We start from the raw sequence: 22228 nt of genomic DNA, 5'->3' as shown, positions 1-22228 counted from the left end.
CATATATAAACAGACAGGAAATGCAGCTAAATAAGTGAGCACAGATGGGTATAAATGGGAAGGTCTGATACAGGTAGGGAGTGATATCTTTGTGGACCAAAGTGGGAAATGAATAAAAGAATAAGCTGAATGAACAAGATGAGTAATAATTGGTCTGTGACCCTGTTCTATAGGAGAAGTGAGGGAAGAAGTATCTTTCTGGCTTTGTCACACCAATCCAGAACAACTTTCAAGGAAAGTCAGGCCAGGCAGTCTACAGCATGAGAAAATAATCCTTACCTATCTATGTATTTAAGGTTCTGAGATTCTGTAAAACTGTAAAGATAAGTTTCATAAGACCATTCTCTAATGAGCGGGCCACTTGAGAACACCCAGCATGGGAAGGGTTGATCTCTGGGCTGGGAGAGTTTTAAATAGGCACTTGCTCTAAAGCTGGAAGGAGGAACCTACATCCACACAGCAATTTCCATTATTCCTTTGGCTGAAGCTTTGCCTACCCAGCGCCTCCTGAGGCCTATCACCCACCATGCCTAAAATCACTCTAGTTTCTCACTGTATGATTCACCCAGAACTTGTAGTTGTCTGGGAGAAGAAAGGGACAGCAAACAAGGTGCTTGGACTAGGGGTCTGCAGCCCACTGCCTTGGGCACACCCTTACCCTCCAGTGCATATTTCATGTCTTGGGCAAAGAGTTGCCACATCACTTCTGCGCTGACTTTTCCCACATTCAACTCCTGAGGAAACCTGGATGATGGAAGAAGCCACAGTCAGAGAACATGGCAAGAGCCATTTGATTTGATTGCTTCCAAGGCTAACATGCCTAATTCTTGGAGGTCAGATCGAAGAGAGGAGAAGCCTAGGAAACAGGGCTACTAGGCTCAAACTGCAGAAAAGGGACCCAGGGGCCAGGGGTTGGACAAGTAGGGGCAGAGGATCCCCTCAGGCAAGGTGGCCCTAGGGGAGATGATGCCTAGAAGGCAGGGAATTGTGGCCAAGAGGAGAAGTGTTGAGGTTGGAAGACAGGCCCAGGCTAAATAAGCAGGAGGAGAAAGGGCAAGGAGGCGGGTATAAGAAGGCCCACTTTATTCATAGCAGACAGACACATACACACATGCTCTCTGGATCCCCTGGGACTCCTATGGCAGCCATTCCCAGAGGTCTCTCACTCAAGGGAGGCTGGCTCAGTCTGGGCAGGGCCCCCCATTATGTTTCCACACCTGTCTCCAGAAACAGTTACCCAGACAGATACAAGGGACAGAGGGACAGATGGACGAACAGGAGGAAGAGGTGGCACTGCAAACACATAGAGATAGGAAAGAAAGAGGCTGTTAGACAGATGGACAAACAAACCACTAAACAGATAGGGCCAAGTGAGGTGATACTTACTGGTTCAAAACGAGTGTGTAGGAATTCTTATCTTCCTCTATGATTGACACAACAAGCGTGATGAGTTTGGGCCAGAAATCCAGGTTCCTAATGCTGGGCCCTTGTTCCTCTGGAGGTAGCTCCTGATTCTTGTTCCCAAGGAGATGGTGATAGACAGTGAGAGTCAGAGTAGAACATGGAGAGTCTTCCTCTCTCTCTTCCCCACTCCATGCCCCTTCCTTGAGAATCAGGGACCCTTCCTCTCCTACAGAGTGTCTTCCACAAGACCACACCTGTTCTAGCAGAGGGGTGACCACTGGGAGGTCCTTGGACATGAAGAGTCTGTCCTTGAGAACTTCTCTCCCCAGCTCCAGGGCACTGTTCTGACAAGTTCAGTCAGGCATAAAGATGCCTGTACCCCTTCCTCCTTCTCCCAGTACCTATGGATATAGTGACTTCTTGGCTGAAGTACGCAGCCCTTCCAGTCTAAGTAGGTCTAGTTCCATGTGACCCCCACTGGAAGTCCTTCTCTTCTAGTGATGGCCCTCCTCTAATATCACCCCCTGCCCCACCACACACATGTACATCTCAACTCTGAAAAGCTCCTTCAAGTTCTGCAGGAGCTACGTAACAGACCTAGCATGCAGGTTGGCCCAGCCTTCAGTGAAGCAAAACTTCCCTTAACTTCCCTGAATGTTATTAGGGGGAAGAATTGCATCTAGAAAGTTATTTGCTTAGCTGGAAAAGAAAAGACCATGGAGAGCCAAGAATACTCAATGGGGAAAGGATAGTCTCTTCAATAAATGGTAATAGGAAAACTGGATATTCACAGGGAAAAGAATGAAATTGGACCCCTATCTCAAACCACCCATAAAAATTAACTCAAAATGGATTAAGGACTTAAATGTAAGACCTGAAACCATAAAACTCCTAGAAAAAAACATAGGGAAAAAGCTCATTGATATTGGTCTTGGCAATGATTTTTTGGATATGACAACAAAAGCAAAAATCAGTAAGTGGGACTACATCAAACTAAAAGGTTTCTACACAGCAAAAGAAACAATCAACAAAATAAAAAGACTACCTACAGAATGGTGGAAAATATTTGTAAACCATGTATCTGAAAAGGGGTTAATTTCCAAAATATTAATATATAAGGAACTCATACAACTCAATAGCAAAAAAAAATCTGATTAAAAACTGGGCAGAGGACTTAGACATTTATCCAAAGGAAATATACAAATGCCCAACAAGTATATGGAGAGATGTTTAACATCACCAATCATCAGGGAAATGCAAATCAATACCCCAATGAGATAACATACCTGTTAGAATAGCTATTATCAAAAAGAGAAGAGAGGGACTTCTCTGGTGGCCCAGTGGTTAAGAATCCTCCTGCCAATGCAGGGGACATGGATTTGAGCCCTGGTCCAGGAAGATCCCACGTGCCATGAAGCAACTAAGCCCGTGTGCCACAACTACTGAGCCTGCACTCTAGAGCTCGTGAGCCACAACTACTGATCCCTCATGACACAACTACTGAAGCCTGCGCGCCTAGAGCCCATGCTCCACAACAAGAGAAGCCACTGCAATGAGAAGCCCATGCACCACAACGAAGAGCAGCCCCCACTTGCTGCAACTAGAGAAAGCCCGCATGCAGCAACGAAGACCCAACACAGCCAAAGATAAATAAATAAATAAATTTATTTATTTTTTAAAAAAAGAAGAGATAAATGCTGGCGAGGATGTAGAGAAAAGGGATCCCTGGTGCACTGTTGGTGAGAATATAAGTTGGTATAGCTACTACCAAGAACACTATGGAGGTTCCTCAAAAACTTAAAAATATCACTACCATATGATCGAGCAATCCCACGTCTAGGTATATATCCAAAGGAAATGAAACCACTATCCTGAAGAGATGCCTGTACTCCCATGTTCATTGCTGCATTATTCACAATAGCTGAGACATGTAAATGACCTAAGTGTTCGTTGATAGAGGAACGGGTAAAGAAAATGTGGCACATAGATACAGTGAAATATCATTCAGTCATAAAAAAGAAGGAAATCCCGCCATTTGTGACAACACAGATGAACCTGAAGGGCATTATGCTAAGTGAAATAAGTCAGACAGCGAAAGACATATACTATATGATCTCACTTATATGTGGAATCTGAAAACATCAGACTCATAGAAACAGAGAGGAGAAGGTTGTTGCCAGAGGCTGAGGGGGTGGAGGAAATGGGGAGATGTTGGTCAAAGGGTACAAACTTTCAATTACAAGACGAATTAAGTTCCAGGAATCACAGGTACAGCACGATGACTATAGATACAATATATACTGTACTGTATACTTGAAAGATGCTATGAGAATAAAGCTTTAATGTTCTTACCATAACAGAAACAAAATGGTATTTATGTGACTGAAGGATGTGTTAACTAACCTTATTGTGGTAGATGTTTCACAATATACACGTGTATCAAATCAACACATTGTATGCCTTAAACTTACACAATATTATATGACAATTATATCTCAATAAAGCTGGGAAAAAAGAAAGAAAAGGCCTTGGCTGGGAAGAAACAAAGGAATACAATGGTGGATGGCAGATCCCAGATAGGACAAGTAAAGGTCACCACTGAAAGACTGGAATGGACATTATTTCCCACTGAGATAAGAGCAAAATTGGAATTGCCCAGGAGCACAGGAATAGGGCTTTTATGTAGGATGCCATATATCATCACAAATCTCCACAGTCCTTAATAAACCTGCATTACCAGGAAATTACTAGAAACCAGGACAGAATCCACATTTGGTTGATTCTGCCTCCTTAATATCACTGAAATACATCTTTTCCTTTTACTTGGCTCAGGCTCTTATCATTCAAGATCTCCTAACTGGTCTTTGATCGTCAATCCAATCCTTCTACCACTCAGTTGTCAGTGATCTTTCTGGAAGGAATCTCATAGTGTTACTCGTCCACCCTTCAAAAAAGGTCCAGCTCCATAGCTTGAAATAAAGGTCCTTCCGAATACAGCCTCTCTCTCAACCTCATACCTAACCACTCCCTTCTGTTGCAGCCATCACCACACCACTACCACCAAATATTTGGTGCTTACTATATGCCAGGGACTCTGCTAAGAACTCTGCATTAATTATCTTATTTAATCCTCATAACAACTCCATTGGGTAGAAATTATTATCACCTTCATTTTACAGATGAGGAGACTGAAGGACAGTGAGGTTCCATGACTTGACCAAGGTCATGTAGCTATAAACAGCAGAACCAAGATTTGACCCCAGACAGCCGAACTCTAAAGCCTGACACTGTAACTGGCATAATTAAATTGCTTATACTCCTTCGAATTAATAAACTCATTTACAATTCTGTGTCTCCAAACATTCCGTTTGCTCTATATGGTATCCCCCTCCTCCCCAGCCCCTTTCTTTAGCTAATTCATACTCATTGCTCAAAATTTATGTTGAGCTCTACCTTTTCTGAGAAGTATTCCCTGACATCCCTGGTCTGGTTAGATGCCTCTCTCTGGGCTCCCAGAGCACCCTCTGTGAACCTCTCATATAGATGTAACAAACAACTACAACTACAATAAAATATAGTAAAAATAAAATAACAAAAACCAATAAATGTAGTAATTTGCCCCCACCTTCACCAAACAATGAGCTCCCCCAAAGCAGAAATGTGTCTTAATCATCTTTACATCCCTAGTGCTCGACCTGTTAAAAGAATGGATAGATGAATGAGCCAATGACTGAAGGTCAGTAGAGGGAAATAAAAGATACCAAGGGTTTACTTCAGTACAAATAATGAATAATGAGAAAATGAGAGTGAGAGAAAGTAAAAAACAATTAGCAAAATACAAAGGCTAAAGAAAGTCCCTGAATGGTTTGTAAGGTCTCTTTCAAAGTCTAGGTTCATCTCATGCTAGGGAATAGAGACCAAATATTCAGACAGACCGCTGCATACTTGAAAGATAAAAGCTGAGAACAGTGTCTTTCCCCTACCAGAGAGAATCCACAGATGGATGACAGAGCCTCAAGTGTGGCAAGCTAAACAAAGACCCCAGGAAAACCTCCCATGGACTTCAGAACCAGTGGGAGGTTTTACAGACCTAAAAAGGAGAAAGTTGTGGGACTTGCCTGGTAACGCAGTGGTTAAGAAGCCGCCTGCCAATGCAGAGGACACAGGTTCGAGCCCTGGTCTGGTAAGATCCCACATGTCACGGAGCAACAAAGCCCGTGTGCCACAACTACTGAGCCTGTGCTCTAGAGCCCGTGAGCCACAACTACTGAGCCTGAGCCACAACTACTGAGCCCGTGAGCCACAACTACTGAAGCCCGTGTGCCTAGAGCCCATGCTCCACAACAAGAGAAGCCATCACAATGAGAAGCCCGCACACCACAACGAAGACCCAATGCAGCCAAAAACAAATAAAGGAGGAAGTTGTAAAGATAGTACCTGAACAAAAAGCAAATTTGACAATGCAAAGGGGGAGTGTGAACAAGATTTTAGTCTTTACTAAGGTGCTCCTGGGAAGAATTACAAATTGGATGTCTTCACCAAATGGTAAATGTCCCAGAGATTTAGGTTGTCCTCCCATCATTTGCTATCCAAATCCTACTGCCTTTCAAGGTCTATCTCAAATACCCTTGTTTTATGTAGCTTTTCCCAATATCTCATCAAGAGTGACTTCTTCCTCCTTCAAATTTATCTCTCTTTCAAGTCCCTTCTAACAGACTTTGGTTGGAGTTATACATATGCTTATGTGACTGTGAACTAACTGAAGGAGCACTATGCTTCCTCAGAGCTGGCCTAGAACAAACATTCAACACATATTTGTTGGACTGAAGGGAATCTACTCTACAAATGTGTGCTCAGCAAGACATTCCTAAAATATCAACTGTAACTGAGTAATTAGACCCAGAAGGAAGTCCTGGCTTTGAAATAAGACAAAAAAGGATACCACTGGAAGGATTTAGAAAAACATACAAAGTCACCAGGTACTGAGTTAAGATGCCAGCCTAAACCAGATGAAGTAGCTCAGCCTCCCAGAAGGACAGGGTTAGCCTTGATAGTCAGCTAATGAGTATGTCTCAGAAGACCATGCAGTGCAGAGAAAAGTGGTCAGAGGGAAAAGTTAAACATCCACAAGCCAGTAGCTTAGATCTCCGGGGAAGGGAGCCTGGAACATAGAGGGGTTCACATGAGTCAGAATAAAATTAACCTTGGGGGAAACCAAAGACTCTGGGAAGGACTAAGAATTCATCTACTCACCCCCTGAACTGTGCTCAAATGTAGGTCACTTTTCTTCAATACCAAAGTAAAACTTATTGTTGCCACTTCTGTTCAACTCAGTTATGTCACATCTTGTCCAGTGATTCCTGTCCATCCACAAATGTCTCACATGGTCTAGATGGTCCCCACTCCACAATTCACTCACTCTCTAGAATGTCAAGGACTTTATCCTGAGCTCCCTTCCACCATGACCACAGCAAAGGGAAGCTGAGGCTCCAAGAATGACTGACAGTTGGCCCCACCTGTTCCCGAACCTCTTACCAGCTGGTACTGGCGGCTGTACAAGTCATGGCAGTTGTTGAAGATATACTCATATGTTGAATTCAAACAGGCTTTCACACAATCCTTTACCACCTGGCTGGCTCTTGGAGGGCTCTGCAGTTCTTGCACCTGCCAATTAATAAAAAACAATATGGGTCCAGGGTCCTGCTCACCTGAGTGGTCTCTCCTCCTAGAACTGCCCCCAAATTATTCCAGATTCCTTCATCCCTCTGTAGGTCCCTGGACCTTGCCCTGGGATGAAATTGTCAGGACAGCTGATGGGGAGAACTGCCTAGCCCAACCTCCTTGACCCACGGTCTTCTTAAAAGTAACTCAGGAACAGATACATGGAAATGTGGGCTTAAAGGTGATAAATCCTATAGCCTTTGACTATGCCCAGTGATTCTTATTTTCCATGTCCCTGTGGCCAGGTCCCCAGCCTAGCACTGCCCAGCCCAGTTCATCTCTTACCTTCATTCTGAAGAAAGTAATGCTGGTCAGCAAATCCACTGTGGACTTTAAGTCCTGAAGTCGCTCAGGGCTCCCAGCAGGGAAATTATTCTATTGCCAATCAAGCAAATGTAAGAAAGGAACAGAAGAATATGAAAGCCTTCCCTGCTAAAAGCAATGAAATCAGAAGCTTCCCTAAGTGCTACCCACTGGGATCTTCCCTAGTTGAGAGGAACAAAAAAGCTGTAAGACCACAGGTCTCCCTCTCTTTTCCACAGACACAGGCCCTTGCCAAAAGCAGGGGTTAATAATCCCCAGCCCAGAAAGCAACACATCCTACCCCCAACCCTACTTCTACTTCCCATGCAATGTGTGAGCATTTGCACAAATGAACATACACACACACACACACACACACACACACACACACACACACACACACACACACACACATTTTTCTTGGGTGAAGATTCTTACACCCAAACAGTGAGTTCTTCAAAAGTTACAATCTAACTGTATATCCTGGAATATAAGTGGAGCCATGCTACAGACCAGACTGGGATCCAAGACATGTACTTTCTGTAGAGTGGATCCCAGTTACTCCACCATTCTGGAGCCAGCAGATGGCAAAGCTCTGAGCAGAACTGCTTTTGGAGTGAGTTCCTTAGGATCTTTCCACCATGCCTCACTTCATTCTCCTTGGCAGGAGTTTTAGGAGGAAGCTGCCAAAGAAAGCTTAGGGATGATGCTGTGCCACTCTCCATTTTAAGGGTTGTTTTTTTAAACCTTCAAATGGCTACTTATATGCCAAATACAAGATATACAGTCAACTCTCCATTATTCGTGCAAATGGAGGGCACTGAAAGTGCAGATAATTAAAATCTCATTTCTTTTTGACTCTGAGATTGTTTTTATACTTACTTTTTAATGTGGATATATTGCCTGTTCTGGAAATTCACAACACTTTAAAGCAAGTAATGAAGTCATTCTAAGAAGGCCTAACTTAGAAAGAATGGAAAAACTGCCCATTTCCCCGTCCTGTCCTAGGTACCCACCCTCCTACTACATCTATTTCCTCCCTTCATTCTAGAAATGGACATGACATCTGCTACAAATTACTTGCCCAAGCCAAGATACTCTCCCTCCCCTTAGCCAGATTCTCACACCTCTCCTGGAAAATGAGGAGAATATGGAAAGATGCAATAAGGAAATATAATTATCTAATTTTTAAAGGGGCCTTTCTGGAAGAGATTATCCTTAGGAAACTCGTTGATGAATATGTCATCAGAGAGTTCGGTAGAGTGACATGAGTGGGGTTAGAAAGCCAACTATCTATAAAAAGCAGCCACACCTGCTACTATTTACACACTGCATGGTCCTTGGAGTTTGAAGAACCACAGGTGTCAGTGACGTTGGCCATATATGTGGATGTGATGACAAAGACCAATTTTCTTTGCCTTCCATCTTTATAGTCATGATTGGTCCACAGTCTCTCTAGACTGATCTTGATACTACCCTTTGTCCCACCCCACAGCCATGTCTTCACTCACCCTGTATGTAGAGAGGTCAATCCTCAGTGAGTTGTGCAGTTGGTCCAGTAGTTTTACAAATCTCTCTTTCTGAGGGTGATAAACAAATAATGAGGAACAGAAATAATCTATTTCCAAGCTCTCTGGACTGTAGCAAAAAGAGAACCATCTCTGGGTGAGAGGGAGACACTGAGCTGGGGACATACCCTGTCCCATATTTGCCCATGAGGAGAACAACAAACCATGCAAAAGAGAAATGGGATAGGTCTTTCCTGTTCCATCTCTTAGCACTTAAACTGGGGAACCTTCTCACACTGGCAAGAGGAAAGCAAGTCTCTGTGAGGGGAAACAGCTTTCTATACAAATCAAGAAGAGATGACCAGTGCATCTCCATCCCTTTGGGACTCTAACTCATCTTAGTCAGATTAAAGGAAACTCTAAACACATTCTCCAACTTGTTCCTGTGTCTGTGGTGTCCTAACTTATCTTGGAATAGCTCTTAACAGTTAAACAGACACAGCCTAGCAGTGACGACGGGAGAGGGAAATAGTGATGCATCTGGAAGGTGATCAGGGAGACACAAGGGGATTTCTCTTTAAACCACATTCCATATCATTTCCCTTAGTTTATACTTTTGAAATGTTAAAATAAATAACAAATACTATTTAATAGCTTATTTTTATAGAAAAGGTATAATTAAACGTGGAATCATGTTCCTGTAAGCTGTTTGTGCAGCACTCCTAGAACTCACATATTGATAATATTATATATAGCATTAGATATTAGTTAAGTCAATACATAATGTGGAGAGACAGAATGGAACAGATATTTGACTGGCTTAATCAATGATACTAATTCATCTACAGAAAGACTATCAACAACATCAAAAAAGTGGTCAGTACCAAGAAAAAGGGCTCAGAGATCCAGCAGATTTGGGAGTATCAGTAATTTTATCCCTAAAGAGGTAATATTTGTGGTGAATCTGATATATATCATCCAGTTTACACTGAACTTATGTCAGGTGACGTTATGAACAATGATTCAACTTCACAAGTACCTTAACAACAGGAAAGGGCATACCCTGGATCAGGAAAACTGTCCAGACACTAGAAAAGGGACAGGCTCAGGTATGCAACTGGTATTCTTGCTTAGACATCGGTCTCATATGAACTTAAGTGGTATGAATCCGTCACAGAGAGACTGAATAATATTAAGAAGGTTGCTTTGTGAACCTGCAGGACTGAGGAACACGGTGAGTCAACCAAGCTGTTGGCCCAGAGAGGTTCTCCCTGAGCACAGGTAGTGCCACAGTCCACAAACCACAGTGGTGCTATTTCACCTTTTCTCACTTATCCACATCTGAGGAGAGTCTACTAGTATAGTCTAACTACCCATAAGGAAATAAGTTCATTATCCAGGTGGCAACTATCTGAATTTCAGGCATATCAGCTCTGCAGTACTGACTAAAAAATCAAACTTTGTTAACTGATAACAATCAGGTTACATGTTTTTACGTCACACTCACCCCAAAGTTGGAGGCTGCAAAACGATCAGACGCAGAGACATTGGTGGAGGCGGTTGTGTGGGCATAGTAGGCATTGATGTTGGCCAGTAAGGTGCTCATCACTGCTGGCACACCAGGACACATGTACTTGGATGACAAACATGCAAAGTGCCTGAAAAACAGCACCTTCAGCCTCAAACGCTCTTCAGGGTTTGCAGCAAAGGTCAAGTAATCAAAAGATCTCACTCATGTGTATGAAGCTTCCGATCACCTTGGCATACAAGGATTTTCATAATTTACTCACTCAAATATACATCAATGAACGCGTACTATGTGCCAGGCCTGGCACTAAGGGCCAGAATCCAAAGAGGTGACATTCTGGCAGAGAAAGCAGGTGTTAGAAAGTAAGTCAATAACCCAAGGCATGCTATGCAAAAATTCTGTGGACACACACAGGAAGATCACCTAAATTAGAATGGCTGGGGGCTAGAAGGGATTAGAAAAAGGCTTCCCAAAGAAGAGATGGTTGAAACAAGTCTTAAAGGATTAGTAAGAATCAATCAAATGCAGAAGCGTGCAGGCAAAGGGAAACTGTATTGCAAAAACAAATATACTTATGGAGAGTCATTCATTTGGGAAACCTCACTCATGGCTACTGTTCAGGTGTTTGATAGAGGAATACTACGAAACGCAAGAGGAGAAGCAGACAGAGAACAGATAATAAAGGAGTTTATCCTAGATGCTATAGTAAGTTTTTAAACAAAGGCATACTGTGATCAGATTAGTCTTTCAGAAAGGTCACTTTGAAGGTAAAAATTAGAAACGAAAACTTGGAGAGAGATAAGACTAAGAGAGAAAGACCAATTGAAGAGTTACTGCAATCACTCAGAAAAGAAGCAATGAAGCACTAAATGGAACAGAGAAATGGTTAAGGGCACAGACCCTAGAGCCAGACTTTGGGTTTGAGTCTCAGCTCCAGCGCTCAGTGACCTTGGATAAATTACTTCAACTTCTTCATGCTTCAGTCTTTTTATCTATAAAATGGGAATAATAATGATATGGGGATTAAATGAGTTAACATTCATAAATTACTTAGACCAGTGCCTGGCACATAAGGAAATGGTACATAGGAGTTGTTCTTGTTGCTGTTATTATTATTATTATTATTACTGAGCTATAGCAATACTGATAGATTAAAAACATATTTAGGAGTAGAATCTAGAGGTTTTAGAGACTGATTGAATGGTGGTAGTATGAAAGAAATGTTTAGGCTGACTCCTAAATTTCTGTTTGGATAACTGTGTAATAAATTGTTCCATTTACTAAAATAGGGAATATAGGAAGAACAGATTTGGTGGAGATAATGTTGACTTGGATTTTGGTCATGTTGAGTTTGCAGTGCCTATGAGAATAGCCAGGAAGCAAATGAAAATGGATCTGAAACTCAGGAAAAGGTCTGGTCTGGAGAAAGAGATCTGGGAGTCCTAAGCTCAGAAGTAGTGACTAGGTCATAGGCTTGAATGAGCTCATCCAGGGAGAGTGAACAGAGTAAGAATGGCAGAGGGCCCATTCTCCAACCTCAATCCTCGACATGTTTCTTCCATCTAAACTAAACTTCTTGTAATTCTTTGAATAGTCTATGCTCTGTTGCATCTTAGCATCCCTGCACATGCCCTACCAGAAATACCCTTCCTCCTTTTCTGTATTTCAAGTGTCAACTCTTCAACAGCTTTCTTCAAAGCCCTCCCCTAAAATTTAGATGCTCTCATAATACACTGTGATTACTTCTACTATAGCACTTATTATATTATATTGTAATTGTTTGTTTACTGGTCTGTCTCTCCTGCTAGACTGAGTTCCCCAAGCACAGAGACCCCACCTTATTCATCTTTGTGTTCTCAGCATGTGGCACAACGTGTGACACATAGAAGGAACTAAGTAGAAGTTTGTAGAATAAATGAAGCACAGCCAGGGCACTAGCTACCCTCTGCTTACCTAGTGCTGCTTCCTGTGCAGCTTCCTAGTGCTGCTTCTAATGGCAGCCTTTCCAATACACAGACTACACCTCTTCTCATAGTAGGTGGGAATTTCTTTTATAGGAGTCTTGGTCAACTGCAGACACAGCTGCTTTCCCTACAGTTCAGTGCTTTTTCCGACTCCCAGGCCAGTTTATGAAAGCTTGTCTGTCACACACATATACCTGAGCACACATACCCTGTCTGCTCAGGCCTGTGATGTTTGGGCAAGTCTGTCCTTGTATACCCTCCCATGCCCTTTTCTCTTCCTACCTGTGAACTCCGGGGTAGACAGACTAATACCTTCCCCCTGAGTTACTGACAAACACACTCCTTTTTTTTTTTTTTTTTTTTTGCGGTACGTGGGCCTCTCACTGTTGTGGCCTCTCCCGTTGCAGAGCACAGGCTCCGGACGCGCAGGCTCAGCGGCCATGGCTCACGGGCCCAGCCACTCCGTGGCATGTGGGATCTTCCCGGACTGGGGCACGAACCCGCGTCCCCTGCATCGGCAGGCAGACTCTCAACCACTGTGCCACCAGGGAAATGCAACACACTCCTTTTATACATATACTCTCTTTGCACAGATCCACCCTACCCAGCTCAGAGAGGAAAGCAATGAATCACTGCATACTACCCCACTGAAGACCTATCCACTCTGTCAGTGTACCTCCATTGTTAGCTACTCCAAAGGTTAGCAGCCATTTCCTAGAGCCCCAGGGGAGCCTTACGTCATAGCCTGATATATGGACTCGATGCCATAGCGCATGGCAAATTCATCCACAATTTCTTGGGCAGTCTCATCAAAGTACACCTTCCATGCATCGTCTCCTCGAGCCTCAGGGATGTGGACTCCTCCACTGCCCTGAATGTCTGTGAGGTAATGGAAGAGGTTCTGTAGAAGACAGAGTAAAATATATATTGATATTAAAGAGTTAAATATATGTTGGAGAAAAAAAAAACCTGCTGGTAAAGACCAGGGGAATGTGAATAGGATTCTATAGAAATTCTGTCCTTCAAGTCATTGCTCAGTAACTCCTGTGGCCCCAGTAGGCTGTTCTCACATTAGTGAAAGAGAACTGAGGCTGGGACTGTTATATGGGCTGTCCAGGGTAGCACAGTGAGCCAAGAACAAAATAAAAATAGGCTCCAGATCTTCAACCATCTAGCAATCCTACTTATTGTCAAAGGCCCCTCCCAACACTGCTTTCTGGCATCCCATCTACCAAGAGCTGGCTCACCTCATGGAGACATGTATACTGCACATGATACGGGGCTACCTTCTCCTCCCCCTTGATCTCCACATTGATTTGTAGTCGGATAGCCCCTGAGACGGCTGATTTGTCTGTCCTCTTCTCTAGGAAGAAAAGAAGACTGGATATTGACACCAATGCAACTGCAGACAGCATAGACAGCCCCCAACCTGGCTTAACCCAAGGAAAAGGAGGCACTGACCCAAGTGTTCACCTAATAGGTGAATTAATTTCAGTGACCATATAGTCCACAAATACCCCAGAACTGGCTGGGTGGGAGAAAAGAAGTGCCCAAGGGACTAAAGGCATTAGGGCTGAGTATGAAGATAAAAAGACCTTCTGAAATCTGGAAACTGTCCAGCCAGAGTGAGTTCCAGACACCCCCACTCCTCTGTCCCCCATCTCTAGGCATGGTCGGTTCTCTGCAGAGAAGCAAGGCTCTGTATAGAGGTGTGCTTTGGGGACTGAGTGGTGATTTTGGTAGATAGGAGTTTCCCCAGGTTCCCCATTCATGCTCTCCCTTTCCAGAAACTTTCTCTGGTCCTGCTTCCTCACCCAAGTTGTACCAGACGTCCATCTCGCCACTCAGTGTTCGAACCTCAATGATGGTTTGGCCAAGGAAATCATCAGACTCTCGCTTTAGCCGCTGCTTTACTCTTGACTTGATGTCATCATCCTCATCCCACACACGTACCTTAATGCGGTCAGAAGAATTGTGGCACTCACTGTGAAAGAATTAGTAAGGCTCTGTTATGAAGAGACCCAGGAGCCCGTACTCTTATTACTTCCAATTCCCTCCCAAAGCTCTATCAGCTGCACTTGAGGCCCTGCAGAGGAAGAGAAGGAGTCAAAGAACAGTGGTACTCAAGTCCCAAGTGAGTCAGGCTATCCCAGCAAATGGCTCTTCATTCCTTAGCTTGGGTAGCTTTCTACATACCATTATCCAGTCCTTATTGCCCTGGGACAAAAGCGAGGAGGGGAGGAGTAATTAGGGACAATTCTGATTTCCTATCAGCTAGCTGTACCAACAAAACCAACAGAAAACAGCCAGACAGATGCCACAGAGCCCTAGGAAGCAGCTGCTAGTTGCCTCCCCAGAATCCTATATGAAGTCCATAAAGGTGTTAAATGTTCATGGTAAGTCCATCTGGTCATATATGCTTTAGCTTTCTACCTAACACCCCCATCTATCTAAGAATGTGCTTGGTGAATTTCTATCATTCTTTAATATCCACTTGAATGATCATTTCCTCCATGGTGTTTGCTTTGGAGGAGGTAGTTTGCCCAGGTTCCTCCCTCACTCTCTTCTTCCCCAGCAGTTGCTTTCTGGATCCCTGTTGCCTTATCCAAAAGTTGTACTTGGCAGAATCTCCTGCTCCTTACCCTATGTTCTCAAAATATCTTTGCACATTCCATTAAAATATTATAGTATAGCTACTGGTCTTCTGAAAAATAATAGACAAATCATCAATCAGCCTCTTGAAGCCAGGGATGTCTTATACATTTTTCGATACACAACATCATGTATAGTGTCTTATACAGAATACAAATTGCTTGCTAAATGATAAAAGTGGGCAAAATTGACTATAGAGCCAATTCATTTAGAATTAATCATAGGTAATATTCAAGCAGGAACCATTCAGCTTCTTGAAAAACAAGTGCTCCCCCCAGTAACTATTGTCTCTGGATTAGAGACTGATTTTATAGGCCCCAATCCCTTTCCCCAATCCCCTTCCAAGGAGCCAACAGAAAAAGGTCTCTACATAAGCTGCCTGCTTGGCTGATTCAAATTCCTGGTCCTGGGCTTCCCTGGTGGCGCAGTGGTTGAGAGTCCGCCTGCCGATGCAGGGGACACGGGTTCGTGCCCCGGTCTGGGAAGATCCCACATGCCGCTGAGCGGCTGGGCCCGTGAGCCATGGCCGCTGAGCCTGCGCGTCCGGAGCCTGTGCTCCGCAACGGGAGAGGCCACAACAGTGAGAGGCCCGCGTACCGCAAAAAAAAAAAAAAAAAAACCCACAAAGTCCTGGTCCTAGGCATTAGGGGGTGTGACAAAGCATCTGGATTCACCAGACATTAGTCCAAGTCCTCGGCTAGAGCTTGCCATTTTTCAACAACCATCCCTCATTGTCATACGAAATAGTCTATAAAAAAGTGAGATAATGAATAAAGTAGTAGGGAGTGGAAGCTGAGGCAGAAAGAAAAGCAGGGCCCTTAAGGAAAATGGAAAATTCTCCAAATCCCAGGTTCCCATCTTCAAGCCAGAATTATCCAGTTGTAGGACAAAGATGTTCCCTCCCCACTTCCTAGAAGAGCCTAACCCTTCCTAGGCAGGATGGCAGGGCTGGAAGATACACAGTTGGGTGGGCAGTCCCTGGTTCTGTCACTCAGCAGTAGTACAATAAAATCTTTCTAGCACTAAAAAAAGCATTATGTGACGCCCAAAGCCCCCTTTAATAGCCCTAGTTAAGACAGGGCTTGGGTACAGTAACCCTGATACAATAGCTTATGAGAAGAAACCCAGAGAAAGAACAGCTGCTACCCAATTGAAGCATGTGAGAAATGGGTTTTCTCCACTGCCTCTGACCCATCTCTCTTAGAGCCCAAGCCCAGAACAATGAGATTTAATGCTGCTCCCAAAACATACACAGTCCCAGGTAAGACAAAGCCCACTATGACTTACAAATGGAACTTCTCCTCCCAGACAGGATTCAGGTTCCCAAAAATGGTCTTGGTACGCTTCTTGGTTTTGCCCACTTGCACAGTCACATAAGGGTCACTGGATCCTGTCTTGTCCTTGGCTTGTAGGCCCTGGGCACACACCACTGCAACCCAAATGCACATAGAAGGAGGCTTCAGAGTACACTCCAGAAGTCATAAGCCCTCCAAAGTACGACTCATATGTCCCATCTTAGAGCAGCCTCTATCTGCTCCTTGCACAGGAGCAGATTTTCTCACTCCTCCACATCTATCCTTAGCCCTAAGCCATGAGCCTTTCCCTCAAAGCCTAGCCCAAGAATCCTACCTCCCCACTAGAGCCCTAACTGACCACTTACCCCAACAGGTCCTTATCTGTTCTGATACATGCTTGCTTCAGCCATATCCACCCAGTTAGTAAATCACTGGTTAACTATTCACTAATCTCCTGCCTGTCCCCTTACCCCCACCCTCCCCGCTCTTATAATATCAAACTGTTAACCAAGTCTATAACATCAGACTGTTACCAAATCCTGGTATTATCATTTGTATTGTTTGCAGGTGCCAGTCTTGCCTCTCCCAGCACCCCCTGGCATCAGAGTCTAGGAGAGGAGCAGTGATGAATAATGAAGCCCTCCCTCTTCCTTCATTCTGTGCTCCTTCTCCCCAGCCGCTACTCCCTCACACTCAGGATGCTTCTTCCCCAGGCTCCTCCCCATAGCCAAGGCTGTCCTGTCCTCTCAAACTCTGGCCTGCTCACCAGTTATGGTAATCTTGGCCGACCATTTGGAGGTGCCATCCAGCACACTCTGCTTCACTGTTTTCATCTGTTGCACATGGGCAACTTTGCTCACATTGAAGACATCCCGGATAACTTCAAAGATCTCCGGCTTATTCCGCTCTCGGATCTTCATGCGGTCCTTCATGGCCATGATAATGTTCTGTGTCCGGTCCTCCGCTCCATGTTTAGAGCTCTTTTCTGCAGCCCCTGAAGAATGGCCAGAGACAGAAAGTAGGGTAACCAACAGGCCACCTACCAGACCAAGGATCAGGCTTAAGAATGGGGCCTGGGAGAGGTCACTGAGCCGTGGGAAAAGCTTAGGAAGACACTGGTATGTCTCTGGGAAAAGTTGATCTCTGTGGGGCCCGCTAGAGTTTAATGCCTAGCTAGTGGAGTTTAAAATGCAACTCAAAGAGTAGCAAAAAGTTGATCATTGTTATGGGGGTGTATTATTCTATTCTCTCTATTTAGATATATGTTGAGTTTTTCATCAAAAAAGAAAAACAAAATATGTAGCTCAGTCTGCACTTGGCTTTGTCTTTCTTCCATCTGCATGCTTGTTGAGAGATACCCTCCAAGTCTAAGGCCAAAATATCAAAATGGGTATCCCAGTTATCAAGGAGGGGTTGTGTATGGGCACAACAACTCCACCAATCTCATCCGAATGCCAAGCCACGATACAGATCTCAGAATTCGTCACAGCACATAGCTGGGTTCTGCCCCATAGCTCCAGTGTCTTTAATCTCAGAAAATAGTGTGGTATGGTGAGAAAAGTATGGCCTTTGGTATCAGACAGACTTGAGTTCAAATCCTGACTCCACTACTCCCTGCTGGGTAAGTAGGCGTCTTCTAAGAGAAGAAAATGTCACTTATCTCTCAGGATTTGTAATAAGCATTATATTAGATAGCATATATAAAGCATCTAGCCCAGTGCCTGCCATCTAGCACTGGGCTAGATGCTTTATTTATTGAGTAATAAACAGTCCCTATTATTGTTACCATCATTATTATCCTGGCAAGGCCAAGGGTCTTTTTCACCAGCCATGACCCCAGCCAGCTCATCTCAAAGGTCAGTAAGCTTCCTCTGCTGTCCTAAGGATTATGGCAGAACAAAGACTCCTCCAGTGTATTTCACCAACCAGGCTTCTCAGGGCAGAGGACCCATCCTTCCTTTATTGATCCTGCAGACTGGCTCTTAACCTCTCTCCAGTCTCCAAAGTCTTAGGCCTTAACTACAAAACTTGGAGCAAAGGACAAAAGTCAACATCTGCATCCTAACCCTGGGAGAATGGAAAGCAAGTTTTCTGTCCAGTGAAGCCTACAGAAGGGCATTTAATTCCACTCTGTGCTTCACAGAAGCCTTAGTCAGAAGATATTTTCTGATAAATGAAAAATGACCTGGGCTGCATCCTACTCTTGCCATTTAGCATATCCCATGCAATGCTATTTACCTGGACTGGGACCTCTGAAAGGCTCTTAAAGGGAAGATGGACACCCTGGCTACAGAGCACCATTTCAGAGGCTTCCAGCAAGCAGCCTATGCAGCCAGTTGCTAGTTCTTGCAATTAAAGCAGGGGTCTGCTGGCACCTGTGCTTGTTGCCCCTCATGATGGATTTGGGCAAAGTCATCACCAGCACCCAACTTCTGCTATGTTCTGCCTGTCTCTTCATGTCTACTATAGCCATGCCACTGGCACCAATCTAGCGTTCTTCAAAGAAAGACATTTTAAGTCAACAATTCCTTGAGGCTTCTTCCTGGGCCCCTTTTATGTCACATATCTTTCCTTGGGACAATGAACTGCTTGTGAGTCTAAAGGCAACCTTCCTTTCTCCTACCACAATCCTTGAAGTTTTCATTGCTATGGCTTGGCTCTGAGTAACACCTGAAGACCTGGAGGGGCAAGAAAATACTTTTCCACATCCCACATCCCCTACCCCTGCTCTTCCTGGGGTCTAGCTACAGCAGTGCAAGCCCAGCAGGAGTGGAGCAAGGAGATAAGAACTTAGAGTGCTACCACCTCCTGTGACAGAGAATTGTTGCTTTTCCTGCTCCTGTTTTCCCCATTCTATGATGGCAGCACAAGTCACATATTTAGCAAGGGCCATGGGAGTCTGGCACATTCTCCATCTGGATCTCTGCCTAATCCATTTGAAACTTCTGTTCTTGGCACTGTTGTCTAAATGCTCCAACTATAATCAAGGAATAAATTTCAGCTTCCCTGAGTCCTAGGGTCTAGACCTCAGGAGGTTCCTCTATGAGGCCTAGAACCTCACAGAACTCTCTCTTCTCATTAGTTTTAAACATGCTCTAGTCACTTGGGCTGATTAAACATGCTCTAGTCATTTGGGCAATATGGCCACCATAGTGTGTACAATACTCAAGCATAGCCTCTGGGATCATCTGAAATCTAGAAGGGATTTTTATCTCCATCAGAGGACCACAGAAAGCTCAACGGATTTTTCCTAAAGGTGCTTAAGAGAGTGCTACAAGACCTGTTATTTGGAATGGCAATGTCTCTTGACTTAGGACCCTACTTTCTCTAAAAAGGAAAGAACTTCAGAATCAGGTAGAATAGAGGGATGATGTCCCGGCCACCCTAGCTCTTTGTTGCCAGACTCTTTTGGAGAGTCCCTGCTGCCCATGTTTGCCACCCATCACCCCACAGGGAGACTCACGCTGCAGGCAGTCGGCATTGAGCAGGTCCTGGCACTTCTCGTGACACTTGACTCCACACTCGCTGCAGCGCATGCCCTGCCGGGCAATGCCCCAGAGCAGGCCTTCACACTCATAGCAGTAGGTTGGGGTAGTGGCCGTCCAGACCTCAAAGTTGTGGGGTGTGGTGCACGAGATGGGATAGATTAAGGCCTGCAGGGTTTTCTTATACACATGGGATTTCTGAAAGACACATATCCCATCACCCACCAGCAACTTCAGTTCTCTGCTGGGAGATACCAGAACTAAGACCCTTGCAGGGCTCTCAAGACCCCGGTTTCTCCTCCAGCAATTGAGGAGATGCTTTAGCTTGGCCCAGCCCACAGCCCAGCCTGGCAGAAAGAAGCCCTCCACATCATGTGCTCCTGGTCATCCAAGATAGGTCTGACCTGAATGCTGGGCCTGAGCCTTGTCCCAGTATTCAGGCTTTTTTAGAGAAACAAAGGGAACTAGGCTTACCATAAAACCCTGACATTGGTGGTCACATACTCCAACGTGAGATTAAGGTTTACTCCTGGTCTGGACCCTTGCCTCGGGGAGCAGTGTAGAAAACTTGATGCTATCTGTTTCATTAACAGAGTGTGCCCAACACTTTTGAATTCCCGGTAAGTTTGGCTACAGAGATGTTCACTGGACCATAGGCCAGTGGACTCTTGAAAGCCCATGGGTCACTTACCAGCTCTTCATCCTTGAGAGAGGTGCGTGTAGCCATTGCAGAAGTAATTCCTGCCTTCCGGGACTGGACCAATGACTGTGAGAGAAGACTTGCTGTCAGCCCTGGCTACTACCAAGGGCTAGGCAAAGCCCTGGGGAGGGAGTTTCAGTGACCAAAGCTATTTGATGATAACTCACTATGTTCTCTCTATTTTTACTGTCATTCACAGGGGATTGCCATGGATAATAGGTAATAAGAACCTGAGGTTAATATCCAAATCCAAGGCCCTAAGGGACTGTTCTAACAATGACAGAACAGCACTTCTCTCAGGGTACCTATCATCCAAAGAGTTTTTAGGTATCTGACCCCACAGAAACTCCTTGTTTAAAGGAAGGCAAAGGAAAATGAAAAGATTAGAATTACAGTCCGAAAACAGGTCATGAAGAATAGGATAGACACACAACTCTGACAGAGTCACAGTCAAGAACCATCACTGGGAACTATGATTCTATACTATATCCTCTATTCTCTGGTATCACCCCCTGCCCACACAACCCCAGGAAGCTGTGGAGGCCAAAAGCCCAAATGAGCAGGGCACTTGAGAGTGAAAGGGGCAATGTAGCCTCACTGAAATCAAGCAGGGTAGGGGGTTAAATGTGACAGCTATGATGTCCTGCTAGCCAGGCTCTTATATGGAGAGGCCCATGAATCTGCCAAGCCCAAGCTTCAGGGACAGCCCCTGGACAGGCACATAGTTTCCCTAAAGCAGGGGACACAGGCAGACAGAAGTCACTGTATCAGCCTAAGCGGGCAGAACAGTTGGGATGTGCCCAGGTGCTTGGGATATGGACTCTTATAAAGCATAGAAAGGGGCTCTGGAGACACTTACCATAGCCTGCGCAGAGGAGAGCAGAGAAAGGAACAACATGATGTTAAAGCCCCACAAGGGCATGAAAGCTTTCAGAGACAACTGAGAGGTTTCTTCCCTATAGTCCAAAGTAGGAAACATGTCCCAACCCCCTCTGCCTCTATCAACTAAAAACTGTCTTCAACCCAGACAGCTGACCAGGGCCCAAGGCCTAGAAGGCGAGTTATGCCATAGTGCGAAATATGGGCAAGGTTAAAAGACAGAGGAGGGGAAACAAGAAGTGAATGAGATACTGCTATCCAATCAGTTAAACAAAAAACAGCTGGTGAGCAAGGAGGGAGAAGACAAGAAAAAGTAGGAAGAAAAGAAAGGAAGAAGAGAAAAAAGAGGAGATGAAAGACAATGAAAGACGTAATAAAGAAGAGATGACATCCGAATTTATCTTCATCCAACCAGCTTGATGAAGAGTTGGTGGGAAAAGAGGTGCATTAGAAAAGAAGAAAGAGGGAAAGATATACAAATAGCAGGGGAAGAAAAAGGAAAGAAAGAAATGATGAAGAGAAAATGGCAGAGGATACTTCTACTCAGTCAATTAAGTAGGGAGAAACTGGTGGAGAAAAAAGAGCACAGTATGGAGGGAAAATCAAAAAAGGAGTGGATAGAAAAAACAAAATAGACTGAATAGGGAGAAAAAAAGAAGAAAATAGGAGTAGAAAATGGTAATAAGAAAAAGGGTTCAAGTCTTACTGAACATCTGGCTCTGGGACTCTGAGATAACCTGGGTACCACTCTACCCCCCACTACTCACTAAACTACAGAAAATTCCTTGA

The 22228-nt window shown here is 44.4% G+C and overlaps 1 protein-coding gene across 11 annotated transcripts in view; it reads right to left on the bottom strand.

The window, feature by feature from the left end:
* Nucleotides 1–22228, bottom strand: part of UNC13B (unc-13 homolog B) — a 225468-nt gene that overhangs the window by 12264 nt on the left and 190976 nt on the right. For 9 of the 11 annotated variants that reach the window (XM_049711634.1, XM_033431064.2, XM_033431063.2 and 6 more), the window contains 13 exons: nt 20552–20626; nt 19839–20058; nt 17142–17369; nt 16368–16509; nt 14243–14412; nt 13676–13791; nt 13166–13329; nt 10444–10594; nt 8940–9008; nt 7411–7500; nt 6940–7068; nt 1387–1514; nt 659–744 (listed from right to left, as the gene is read on the bottom strand). In XM_049711634.1, the coding sequence (XP_049567591.1) occupies nt 659–744; nt 1387–1514; nt 6940–7068; nt 7411–7500; nt 8940–9008; nt 10444–10594; nt 13166–13329; nt 13676–13791; nt 14243–14412; nt 16368–16509; nt 17142–17369; nt 19839–20058; nt 20552–20626 (1768 nt within the window). The other 2 variants (XM_033431066.2, XR_007478200.1) reach the window with 2 other exon arrangements.

This window comes from Orcinus orca, chromosome 6 (assembly GCF_937001465.1).
Source record: "Orcinus orca chromosome 6, mOrcOrc1.1, whole genome shotgun sequence".
In the NCBI taxonomy this organism is placed as follows: Eukaryota; Metazoa; Chordata; class Mammalia; order Artiodactyla; family Delphinidae; genus Orcinus; species Orcinus orca.
Note: the sequence above shows the minus strand (reverse complement) of the source record. Positions and strands in the feature narration are given on the sequence as shown.